Raw genomic sequence first — 12,880 nt, 5'->3', positions numbered from 1 at the left:
TTCTTTTTCCAGATTAATGGTTCTCTAATCCAGAGCAATATTCTAAAAAGAACTTGTTCATCCTGCATCAAAAGCTGTAAACTAATCTGAGTTATAGAGTTTGAGCTCTTGAAAAACAGGAGGAGCGTATATTTATACACGTTAACACTCGAACACGCGTCTCATGACGTGGAGTGCTGCCTTCTTCCCTAACTTGTTTTAGAGAGAGAAAGTTCTAGAGGGAGAAATTGCTGTAGTGAATTTGTTCGAACTTTAGGTATGTTCAGTTTCGAGCTTGAATTTGTTTAGATTTTCTATCAGATGATTTTTATTACGCAATTTAGTTGTTACAAATCAGATTTTGAACCTTTTTTAGTTGAATTTTTGTGTGTTTTTCTAAGGTCTAGAGTCTACGATTCGTGAATTTATTAGTTTTTGTTGTTGATTTAGCTTGAATTCATATATTTTTGCTTCTTATGTTATGTATCGCATTTTCTGAGCATGTGTCTGTATGTATGTGCGTGATTGTGAGAGAGATCAGAATTGGGGGAAAATAAGCTGAGAAAAAAAGCGGATTGAGAGATGGAAAAGTATAGCGATATTATCAAGTTCTTGTGTTTTTCCTTCACATTTTTATATGCTTTTTATTAAATAGATAAAGCTGTTAAAAATTTATGGAAAATTCTATTTTGTCATGTTCTACTATTCTGGATACGGGGATAGTTTTTGGCAATTAGTTACCAGGTTATCTTGGATTGGAATATTTGGTGGGTGCTGTATTGCTTTTTTCTTCTTGTATGCGGATCTTAGGAAGGATAGTAATCCCATGCCGTTGCCTTTACTTTTAATGATTTCCCCTTTTGTTCTGGATCAAGATTCAATAAATGGTCCTGAGAAGTAATTAAATTTAGTTAATGCCAATAGTTGCTTATGCAGTTTTGAGAAGCAAGAACTTGAAAGTTTTGAATTGAAATGGAAGCTTGTTTGCTTAGAGATGTAAACAGTCTATGGCTGAATTCCCATTTGAAAGGCATGAATTAGGTGTTCCAAAAACAAACTTAATTCAACTCGGTGATGTATGGGAGTATATTTATTAGGGTTCTGATTGCAGGGAGAAGGGAAAAACTTCCCACAAGTAGAACCTAGACAATTATTTCGTGTATTTACTTTTTTTAACCATGGTATTTGATACCTTTCGTCTAGTTAGTTCACGGAGTCCACGCAGAACACCTTCTCTATATGAATCAGATAATTTAGTCCTTCGTGCCGATTAGACTGACCTTCAAAGAAACTGATAGATGTAGTGGGCATAGAACCTGGGGCTCCATGCCACATTGGACACAAGTCCCTAGGGTATTGACTGCTAGGCCATCCCCTGAGGGGTTTCTTTATTTACTTATTTTTTTTAATGAAACCTTCAATTTCCTGATTGTAAGGGCTGGTGCCATCTTATCTAAATATGACTGATGGATTTTTCATATTGACCTCTTGGACCTTTTATTGTTGGTCTTTTTAGAGAAAGATAATCATTGAAGTTTTGTTAGTGTCTTGCTACATTTTGATGAATTTTCTTTTAACTAATTACTTATTATTATCACCAAACCATATCTAAGGATGGGAGATAGGTGAATTATAAGAGTAATTCAGGTTATTATGTCTTTAGTGCGACAGGGATGTACTTTTAGCAAACAAAAGATGATTGGTCGCTTTCAGTATTTGTTCTTTGGTACATCCCAAGTTGATAGCAATAGTTATAATCATGTTGACTATAATCTTGTTTATGCAGTTTCTCCGTCTTCTGGCGTCTGGTCCTGTTATATTGACATGCTTGTCGTTTTGCAGCTGAGTGACCGAGTATCTAGCTAGATTAACTATATAGGTAACCACAGCAAGGATTTCTCACATCGTCATTGAATCAGTTTGAGGTACTAGCTCATGGGGATCCATGAAGAGGAAAAGCCTTGTAAGCCTGAAAAATCCTCTTCACCTCCAACGGTAAGCTCCAAAATTTTGTTCATATCTTGCAATAGATGTATATCTTGTGGGTTTCCCCTGCTGTACTATTTGTTTTTGTTCTCCCTAAACGCAAAATAACAGGTTAGAGATCATTTATGATTGTTTGTTTATTCCCTTTTGGTTGTTCAACGTGCTACTTCTTGTTGCACGTAATCTTCCTTTTCTGTCTTTTAGTTACGACATACATTTGTCTGTTTATAACTTTTACTCTAGCAGGAGCAGGAGCAACAGCAGCAACAGACCAACGTTCATGTGTATCCCGATTGGATGGCCATGCAGGTTAATTGATTATACATGCCATCTGTGCAACCATGAAAAATTCATTGATTGATTTATTGAATCAAGTCTTATTTAGATATATTTTGGCAGGCATATTACGGCCCTAGAATGGCTGTACCGCCATACTTCAACTCAGCTCTTGCAGCTGGTCATGGCCCTCCCCCTTATATGTGGGGACCTCCGCAGGTATCATATTAACATCTGCAATCCTGTACATATGTTGACATATATCAGCATGACCTTCCTACTAACATCATCTCTCCTTGCAAATTCAGCATATGATGCCACCCTATGCTGCATTCTATCCACATGGAGGTGTTTATGCGCATCCTGGAGTTCATCTCGTAAGTCTTCTTGGCTTTGTTAAGATGGTTGTCTTTCAATCCAGATATAATCTTAGAATTTTGGAACTTCATGGGAGGTCAAGAGTTCCATTTCAACACTAGCAGAAGTGTAGAAGTCGACAAGAGCATGATCTTTCAACCTGACATCCAATTGGGATGTTCCTAATAGCTATTAATCCTTTTTAATCTTGTTTTGTTAAGTTAATAACAACACTACCCGACAGATATGACCAAAGTCTTCTTTTAATATGATATACGTGATGATCTTGATGCTAGAATCATCAAATTCAAATTTTTGTAATCTACATATTATACCAAGTGAGCAGATAATTCTCCTTCTTTAGCTCACGGCCATGCATTTAGTATTGCAATAGGCCAATAACCATGTTAGCTGGAATATAATGATTCAAGAGAGAACCACATTCACTGGTATTATGTGATTTAAGAAGGAAGATAATCGTCTTTTACCTACTCAATTGATATCAAACTCGTCTTTGTGGTAATGCAGGCAACTAGTCCTCTGAACGTTGATTCTCCTGCCAAGTCATCAGGGGATTCTGATCGAGGCTTGATGAAGAAGTTGAAAGGATTTGATGGGTTGGCAATGTCAATAGGCAATGGCAATGGTGATGGTGCTGAAGGTGGAAATGACAATGGGATCTCTCACAGGTATGATGAGTTGCTTTGGCGATGCTGCATCTTCTAAGATGCTGATCTGTTGTCATCATCTTAGAAGTTGCATGCCTATATTGATCGATGTAGATGTTGCTCTAATTGTACCTGAGAATCCTTTTAACAGGATCCAAGTATGTTTCTGCAATCAAATACTTAAATTTCATAAATGGTACGTAATTCATGTTGTGCTTTAAACAGTGGCGAGACTGAAGGTTCCAGTGAAGGAAGTGACGGGAATACAACTGAGGTAACAAGAAAACTTCTCCTTTGCAGAACATTCTTGTTCATCTGTTATTATCACAAGTGATACTAAAGCTTCTTGCTTTCAGGGAGGTCAAGTTGGTCGGAAAAGGAGCCACGAAGGGTCACCTATTCTTCGTAAGTTCCACATAAATCAAATCTCTCTCTCAGAAGCATTTGAAATTTCCATATTTTATTTTGATGGAGAAAGAGTAATAACCGACTGCAAGCTTGTGCTCAAACTGCTTTGTTTATATGGTTTCTAAATCTTTATGCCAACAGCTGCAGTTGGCAAGTCTGAAACGCACAGCGGTGAACTTCTTTCTACTGGAGCAGATGGAACTTCCAGTAAAACGTCAGGTGTTGCTGTTGCTTCTGCTAAGGTTTCGGGTAAAGCAGGAGGGGTTCTTTCTGCCAACCCAATCACTGAACTGAATCTCAAGAATTCTCCGACTGCAGCTGCTAACATGACTTCATCATTTGTTCCCTTGATACCCAATGAGAATCTGCTGCAGGTTCGTTTTAATGTTTTGGTCTAAACCCATGTTGGTTTGCTCCCGGTGTGAACGTAATTGACGGAAAGGAAATAAATCAAACAACTATAATGTTAATACTTGTTAGCCAAGAATAGGTAATCTTATTTGTTAACCAGATTATTTCCATAAATTAGGCTATCATAGGCTTATAGCCAAGATAGGTAATCATATTAGAAAACCGTATTATCTCCATAAACTAGGCTATTAGGAATTCGATAAGGGGATAAGAGATTTGAAATGGATATGCCCAGTTTTTATCACCAATAAAAATAATCAAGCGAGCGTCTAAGGAGACTAGGGCCTGTTTTTAGCAGCTTAATGAGCTTAATGGGACTCGCAGCTTATTTGGTCAGCTATACATGACTTTTTGGTACTTTGGTAGTGGCTTATTTTGTATGCTTCTAGGAGAGAGCTTTATGCAGAAAGCTAAGTGTTTTCAAAACATGCCCCTCCCAGTTAAGAAACATGCTCTTTCCATCTATGAGAAAACTCCTCCCAAACAAAAATCTTCCCAATTTATGCAGACAAATTAATACATACAAACATCTTTATCCATACAGGACTTGATGGAAAACCAACCAAACAGCCTCTAGGAGAGTGAGTTACCACTCGAACATAGTTTAAACTACTGCTTGTTTTGCTGTTTTCTTTGTGTTATTCTAAGTAATATTTCTTTGGGTCTTATCACTGTAATTTCTTAGGATAATGTTGACCTAGAAAGAAAGGTGAAAGTATTAGAGTTTAGAACAAATTACATGGAAATTGTACTCTCTAAATTTAACTCACAGTTTGTTTCATGTGAATAATTATGAGCAGAATGACCGAGAACTGAAAAGGGAGAGGAGAAAGCAGTCTAATCGAGAATCTGCCAGAAGGTCGAGATTAAGGAAACAGGCATGACGTATTTTTCATATTATGATATTATTCTCATGCAGCATGTACATCTTTGACTATTTCGAATTTCTGAAATGCCATTAATAAGGATAGAAATAAACCAACTTCAGAGACCCAAATCACTGCCATCAATTCATTGCTTACGATGAAAATGGGCAAAATTTGAAATTCTAATTTGGAAGAAAACCAAGAAGGAAATATTGCAATTTTTGTTTGGAAAATTGCGTGTTATCTTTATGAATCCATATTAATAGATCTGCATCTATTTATTTTTTTACTGTTTGGTTTGAAATTTCCCTCATCCAGGCTGAAGCTGAAGAACTTGCTGTAAAAGTTGAAGCCCTCAATAATGAAAATTTGACCCTGAGGTCTGAAATCAACAAATTAACTGATAATTCAGAGAAACTGAAGCTTGAAAATGCCAAATTAATGGTAAGACCTGGTGCTACAAATTACATTAATACCCCTTATCAACGAATAAGAATCTTCTACCCCAAATCCCATGCCCCCTTCACATCCATCAATCACGTGAAGACACCTGTATCACTTTATTGAGTAGAAAGAATAATAAAATTACATTAAACGTAATAATGACGTCTTTATGTGATTGTTGTTTTCTTATTTTCTTATCATGTCACTTTTTTACAGGAAAAACTTAAGAACACAGAAAGAGGAGTTATGGAAGATCCAAGGTGCAACAAGGGTTCGGGTTCATCTCTGAGCACGGCTAACCTCCTCTCTCGAGTCGACAACAGTTCTGGTTGTGTGGTTAGAAACGAGGGAGAAAGCGAAGTGAACAAAGACCCCGATTCTGGTGCAAAGTTGCGTCAACTCCTTGATTCGAGCCCCAGGGCCGATGCTGTTGCTGCTGGCTAGTCGTTAGTCATAGTCAATCCTATAACAAAACAAACAATAAGTACCTGTTTTTTTACTTGGTATTTCTAGTTAATTTTGGTGCAACGATAAAGCCAAAATCGATACTAACGTTAGAGAAAACAAAACTACCTGATTAGGTTGGGAGTTGGGTGAAAGAAAGAACCCGAGTCCCCAAGATTTTAGAGTTTGGTCTGATTATGTGGTTTTAGATTTCGAGTGGCGAATCTGAAATGCGTATTTAGTTTCAGATGATGCCTTGAAACTGGCCACCGATAGTGTTTAGTGTAATTATTAAGAACCTGCTACTTGCTAGATACCGATAATATGATTTGTGTAAGATATATATGATGAGCATTGGAACTCATGGTTAATGTGAATTGAGTTTGGATTATCGCGTTCTATGTGGTACATTTTGTCACACTTTTCACAAGTCGGGAGTCTTTATAGAAACCATCACTTTACTCTTTAAGGTAAAGGTCAGGTCTGGATACATCTTATCATTTTCAGGTCTTATCTTAGATGATATATACTAGATTTATTTGGTTTGGTTTGGTTTATATTCAAAACATTAGGCAATGTAGACCCGGCAGTTTACTTGGTAGTTGTAGGATTGTGTAGAAAATGAAGGGTGGTCATGCATGCCGATGAAGTGGTCGATCTGACCGTCGCGTGACGATTTGATTGTGGATTGGGGTGGTGATGAGAGGGCAACACGACGACTGGAAGACTTACGTTAGTGTGGTCAAAGACGGGTGTTAGTCGTTGAACCTCCGATGCAAAAGAAAATGGTCCATAACAAGAAGTGTTGTTTATTTTGTCATTTATAAATGCAACTAGATGGGAAAATTGAGCAAATTGACTAGTGATTTTACTTGGTGATGTGAGACAAGTTGTTACTTTATTTATAAAATAAAGAAATTACTTCTTTCTAAAGATGAAAAATACACATTTTAGGCAAAATGACGTGTTAATTTTGGAGTGAGGAGGTTGGTGCCACTGCCACCTCCCCAACATCTGGTGGTCTGCGGATTGGTTCAACGCCACGAATCCTCGTCTTTCTCCATGCAAAAACCAGATGACCTCATCTTGATCCTCTACAATTTCTTCATTGGGGCATTACGTCGAACATATCAGATCCTCACAATTTGTGAAACAACTCCTGCACTCGTGTCCATCCATTATTTTCAATTTTCTATTTTCTATAACCATATCTACCATTGAAAGTGGTAGTCCGAGGAATGGTGAGCTCCTCATCCAGGCAGGGTTTGCGTTTGTCGGCGTCGATGAGCGCAGACGCATCATCATCTGGAGTTGATCTTCACGGAAAAGTTTCTACTGACACGTTCAATCAGGTTTCTGATTATTCGATGGTGTCTCCATCTTCTAATTTCAATTTGGGTTTCTCAGAAAGGGCATTCTCCGCCGCCGGCGCTGCTTTTTTATCCGCCATCATAGTCAACCCCCTCGATGTCGCCAAGGTAGATTTCGCTGCGATTCGTATGCGCTCTTTACTTGATGCTGATAAGCATCTTCCTTTTGAAATTGCAGGCCTAATTTTTCTCCACTAATTTTGCAGACAAGGTTACAAGCTCAGGCTGCTGGTGTTGCTTATCAGAATCTAAGCCACACATGCTCCTTTGAAACTAACACGGTATGCTAAATTTTCCTCTTTTTCATCGTTTGATTGACAATTTGTTATGGCATGATTTCACTTGTTCTTGGATTGTATCAGGAACTCTTGTTATGTCTCATCTTTCTGATATGAATCATTACTTTACCAACCTCCATAAATTCCATTCTCATATAAAAATAAGGGCTGGTTGGTTGGTTTTCCATCAAGTCCTTTCTGGATAAAGTTGTTTGTGTTGATTAATCTGTCCGTGTAGATTGAGAAGGTTTTTGTTTGGGAGAGTTTTCTTATAGATGGAAGGACCGATTGGGGGGACCAGTTTTGAAAAAGAACTTTTCTTTCTGCATAAAGCTCTACCTAGAACTGAATAAGTCACTTTCTATATAATTAAGCTACTATTATACAGACTACTAAATAGTCATGTATAGCGGACCGAATAAGCTATGAGTCCTATTAAGCTCATTAAGCTGCTAACAAACATACCCTTAAACTGTATTGAATTGGGATTCTGATATACAAAAGTAATGGCTACTAATTTGTTGATCAGATGTTGCCAGATAGAAGATGTTTCCCATCATGCCACCGTTCAGTTCTTGGTAAACCATCATGTGCTCCAGACTCTTCTCAATATAAGGGCACTCTAGATGTCTTCAACAAAATTATACGTCAGGTTAGAGGGATTTCATTCTGTAAAGTTTGCACATTTTGCTCTTTAAGAACTCAAATTATTGCAAGAATCATATATTTTTGAAGTCTAAATGTCTAATACTACTCTTTTCCTTTGTGCTTATGTGTTGCACATTTTCATTATGTGTGTTGTTTTGTGTTCATTATATGCCTTATCCTCCTGGGGTTGTTCAAGTAGGTAAACTGTATGAAGTTGGGAGAAATTTATGATTTTTAGTTGTTTCCTAGCTTTAGGAGAGCTTTTGACTTTAAAAGCAGGAGGCTTCATGTTGTTTCTATATACTATTATCTAAAAATAATCAAGTTATTAATGGCAGGGGCGAAACCAAGAAATAACCCCTCCTATGCAACATTATAGAAGATCCTTTTAAGATCAAACAATTCCATCGAGTTGAGTTAGAAATCATCCATGCTAGCTGTTTTTAGTTATGAATGTTATCATGCAACTGAAATAACAGCTACAGTTTGCTACATTTTGCTACATTTTGACGTATAGCAGATAGGAATCTAGCTACTGAATGTTTATATTTACTGGATCTCCTATGTCTTTCAGCATATCATCATTTTCTTCCCTATTTTGTGGACCATTAGAGTAAGAATTTTTTCTCATTAACAATGTGGCATTGGGTCTATAGTGTAAAGCGAAATGCCAGAATCTATTCCTTTTTGGTCTGAAAGTGGAGTTAAATTGTGCAGGAAGGATTTGGCAGACTCTGGAGAGGCACAAGTGCAAGTTTAGCATTGTCTGTGCCCACAGTAAGTCATTTGACATGTATTAAATTTCTCATGTAATAGTTTATTCAGGAGATGGTGGAAAAGATTTTGTTTCGATGATTACTTGTTTATGATTTGCAAATACTTGTTACCAGGTGGGCATCTACTTGCCTTGTTATGACATTTTCCGCAATTTTTTGGAAGAATTTTCATCGCAAAATGCACCAAGCATGACTCCTTATGTCCCACTAGTTGCAGGCTCTGTTGCCCGTTCACTGGCTTGTATTACTTGTTATCCTGTTGAACTTGCAAGAACACGTATGCAGGTAATAATATTATATCATGTTTTGATAGTTGTATTGGCATTACATATGTGTCTGTGTGGGCCTGTATATCGAAACTCATTGCTCATTGTTAAAGGAAATTACCTAAAGCATATACTAAAAAAGATTGAAAAATTGTGATGAAATAACACCTACTGTGATGTAAATAGAACATTCTGGACTTGGCATATAAGATGAAAATTCTAAATATGCTAACTTTTATCCGGATCTCTCTTTCGCTCTGTGATAGGCATTTAAAGATACCCTCCATGCTAAAAAGCCTCCGGGAGTGTGGAAGACGCTAGTTGGGGTTGTCTCCACGAACAGAAGCACGAATAACCTTCGAAGTTGTAAGTTGTTCCTGGTTCACAACGCTGATTTCTCTTCCTCTCTCTTTTAACGGTGATCTGAGGAATTTAGATTTCAGATTGTTCGTGCTGATGTGAAATTTTGTACATATAACATATGAATAATATATATACGTCTGAATATAAGTGACGTATTATCACGTGTGATAATATTTACATCACAAAAAGATCTATAAATGTAAATATACATAATCACATATGATTAACAAAAATATCTACGATTATCACATATAATTAACAAAAGTATCTACAATTATCACATATGAATTGATGGTAGATATCACATGTGATATTTGATGAAAATTATGAAATTATTTTATCAAAAGTGTATCTAATTTTTTTTTTATATTAAACTTGATAAAAAAGTTATTAATTAATTAAAATAAATAAATAAATAAATCTAAAAGGTATAATGAGATTTTTAAGGATTTATCTAATTCAAAATGATAATTATTCTAATCTCTAAAATTATTTTTTATCTTTTATTTATGATATTTTTTAATTAATGTATTGTGTGGCTCTATTCCTTCTCATCTTCTCGCAGATTGATGCCTTTTCATTTGAACCTGCCCCTGTATATATATAAATTGACACCTTCTCGTTTGAACCTGCCCTTGTATATATATATATATATAGAGAGAGAGAGAGAGAGAGAGAAGGGTTCAAACGAGAACACCTTCATTTTAAGAGAACGCGATAACACCCTTTTACCATAGTCAATCATATGTGATACTACATTAGAGATGCAGACGACCTTTGGTGCGACCTAGGCTGCGGGCCAAGTTGTCCGTACATCTCCAAGCCCCCTCACTTGTATTATCACATGTGATAAGAGTGTTGATAATATAATCCATCATATGTGATACTAAATCAGAGACAAATGACCTTTGGCGCGACCTAGGTCATAGGGCACGTCGTCCGCACACCACCAGGTCCCCTCATGTGTATTATTATGTGATAAAGGTGTTCTTGCATATTCATAAGAGGTGTTCTTATTTGAACCTCCACCTGTATGTATATTCAAGAAAGATAGCTGCTCGTAGTTCGTGGACAATGTGATTGCAAAGATACTCCATTGTACAGATGTCAAAGTCGCTGATATGTGTTCCATCATATTCTTTGAGGTCTAGGGAATTTATTAGTTACAAATAATTACACTTAACAAATTCACATCCTTTACACGATGTGGTTTTCACCGGGACAAACCAATTATGATCCTCTCCCTGCATGATTTCATCGTCTGGAAGTCATTGTTGATCATCAAGTAATCGTGCAACACATTCTTATGCAGCCTTACATAGCTTTCGATTCTTATGGACTGGCCTTGGGGCGCAACTAGCTCGTGATGTTCCATTCTCTGCAATTTGCTGGGCTACTCTTGAGCCTGTGAGAGTTGCAACCTACAGCAGCATTGCCATTATTATCTATATTATTGGCTGGAAATCGAAATCTATATCTTCTTGCTTACTTTGCAGGTCAGGAGACAACTATTAGCCATGTCAGGTGATGGAACTAACCCCGTCACTGTTCTTGGTGCAAACTTCTTTGCTGGCTTTGTTGCAGGATCGCTTGCAGGTGCGTCTACATGTCCCTTGGACGTTGCAAAGACCCGGCATCAAATAGAGGTACATCTTTCTAATTTATTCACCTTTTGTTGGAGTAACATGCTTTAGGTGTAGCTCCTCACATGTTCATTAGAAATCCTAGCTGAGTTGATTATACATATATATATATATATATATCAACTAAAAACTATATAAACCAAACCAAACGAGCCCAATATATCTCACATGAAGTAAACATATGCCACTGTGTCTATTAAAGTGGGCCCATCCCTGCATGGAGGTGGGGTCTAGGGGTAAGATATACGCAAACCTTACATCTACCGTAAAGAGTATGTTGATGCTAAAGGGGTATTATCAAAACTTTGTGGCATCAGGATCGGATATCTTAGTGATGAATGAGAATAATAGTTTGACGATGATTAAAACCCCAGTGACCTTTATAATCATAAATCACATAAATTTTGGCTCAATACGTTGGTACTTGTTGACGCCACTTGTGGGAGTTAACGTATGGCATTTATGATGTCAAGTCTCACTAAATAGAGAAAGCATGTTTATATTTTGTTAAAATTAGGGAAATTGACCAAAATAGCCTATCTCCCCAACCAACTTCACTCTTAGCCACTTTTTTAGTTGAATTCCCATTTTAGCTAGAGTTTACGCAAATGTCTGGTGCATTTGCGTAAACTCGATTTTCAGATTAAAAAAAAGATTTTTTGTGGAAATATTTAAATTTTTGCATAAAGAATCCTTGCACATATGCTTAACGATTTTCTTTCTCCAAAAATCAGTCTTTATGCAAATGCATAAAGACTGGTTATTTTCGGAAGAGGTTCTGAAAAAGGTCTCGTATGCAGCAGCATTCGTGAAATAGGTTCGTTAAAGCCAATTGATTGAAAGGGCTAAAAGGTGAATTTGGTTGATGGGTTGGCTATTTCAGTTAATTTCCGAGCTCGTGATAGATAGTTATAAATTATGGGGACTGATAGGACTTGACTTTGACTCTCGCATGTTTCTATTTATGTTGTTCAGAAAGATCAAGTACGAGCATTGAAGATGACAACGAGACAAACATTGGTTGAAATATGGAGGTCAAAACACTTGCTGTTTTTTTTTGGTTGAAATAAAACAAGTGTATTAGCATTTGTTGATGGAATAATAGCATGCAGCAGGGATGGAGGAACGAAGGGACTGTTCATGGGAGTCGGGGCTCGAGTTGGACGTGCGGGGCCATCAGTTGCTATCGTAGTATCCTTCTATGAGTTCGTCAAGTATGTTTTACACACACAAAAACTAACTAATACTCAAACTTCAACTACAGGAGGAGGAAGGTGTTGATTGTTATTGTTATTGTTATTGTTATTGTTATTGTTATTGTTATTGGTGATATCATGGTAAATATACAAAAACTAACTAATACTCTATATTTTATTTTGCTATTAAATTTCAGTGTTATTTATGTGGTTTTATGAAAACTGTCGATTCCAAGTCATACATACCTGTGGTGTAAAACCTTATTTTTAAATCGAGAATGAATAATTAATAAAATCAAAATTAAAAAATATAGAATCATTCGTAAGCATACATATTTTGTCTGTAGATGGTTAAATCTTCAATCAATCATGAAAACATGGATCTCTAAAGAAAAGTTGGTATAATTATACAGACCAACATCTAAAACCATCTTTAATTATGCTCATATGATATGACATTTTTTTTTTTTTGGTAACCGTGGATTTTCAGAATAACTTACA

General features: G+C 36.6%; 2 protein-coding genes across 17 annotated transcripts; both read left to right on the top strand.

Moving 5' to 3' along the window:
* The first annotated feature begins 155 nt into the window (after positions 1-155).
* LOC112529833 (common plant regulatory factor 1-like) lies at positions 156-6,240 on the top strand. 4 transcript variants are annotated; one of them, XM_025141255.1, is made up of 12 exons: positions 156-256; positions 1,822-1,974; positions 2,212-2,274; positions 2,365-2,460; positions 2,550-2,618; positions 3,127-3,287; positions 3,492-3,540; positions 3,623-3,671; positions 3,816-4,048; positions 4,886-4,963; positions 5,270-5,395; positions 5,612-6,240. In XM_025141255.1, exons 2-12 carry the CDS (start codon positions 1,915-1,917, stop codon positions 5,837-5,839), a joined length of 1,212 nt encoding a protein of 403 aa, XP_024997023.1. In that variant the 5' UTR covers positions 156-256; positions 1,822-1,914; the 3' UTR covers positions 5,840-6,240. The 4 variants fall into 4 exon arrangements, with proteins under 4 accessions (XP_024997023.1, XP_024997021.1, XP_024997022.1 ...); XM_025141253.1 differs by having other exon boundaries at positions 2,209-2,274; XM_025141254.1 differs by having other exon boundaries at positions 239-256; positions 1,766-1,974; positions 2,209-2,274.
* Positions 6,241-6,332: 92 nt separating this feature from the next.
* LOC112529831 (mitochondrial carrier protein MTM1-like) lies at positions 6,333-12,719 on the top strand. 13 transcript variants are annotated; one of them, XM_025141248.1, is made up of 11 exons: positions 6,333-7,080; positions 7,247-7,317; positions 7,388-7,490; positions 8,017-8,139; positions 8,853-8,912; positions 9,026-9,196; positions 9,444-9,543; positions 10,853-10,947; positions 11,037-11,186; positions 12,159-12,217; positions 12,296-12,719. In XM_025141248.1, exons 2-11 carry the CDS (start codon positions 7,307-7,309, stop codon positions 12,462-12,464), a joined length of 1,041 nt encoding a protein of 346 aa, XP_024997016.1. In that variant the 5' UTR covers positions 6,333-7,080; positions 7,247-7,306; the 3' UTR covers positions 12,465-12,719. The 13 variants fall into 13 exon arrangements, 11 of the variants coding, with proteins under 11 accessions (XP_024997016.1, XP_024997014.1, XP_024997012.1 ...); XM_025141246.1 differs by having other exon boundaries at positions 6,333-7,317; positions 7,416-7,490; positions 9,026-9,044; positions 9,129-9,196; XM_025141244.1 differs by having other exon boundaries at positions 6,333-7,317; positions 7,416-7,490; positions 12,299-12,371; positions 12,448-12,719.
* The last annotated feature ends 161 nt before the right edge of the window (positions 12,720-12,880 follow it).

Source organism: Cynara cardunculus (genome assembly GCF_001531365.2).
Source record: "Cynara cardunculus var. scolymus isolate 2C chromosome LG 16, CcrdV1, whole genome shotgun sequence".
In the NCBI taxonomy this organism is placed as follows: Eukaryota; Viridiplantae; Streptophyta; class Magnoliopsida; order Asterales; family Asteraceae; genus Cynara; species Cynara cardunculus.
This window is presented reverse-complemented; position numbering and strand designations above follow the sequence as displayed.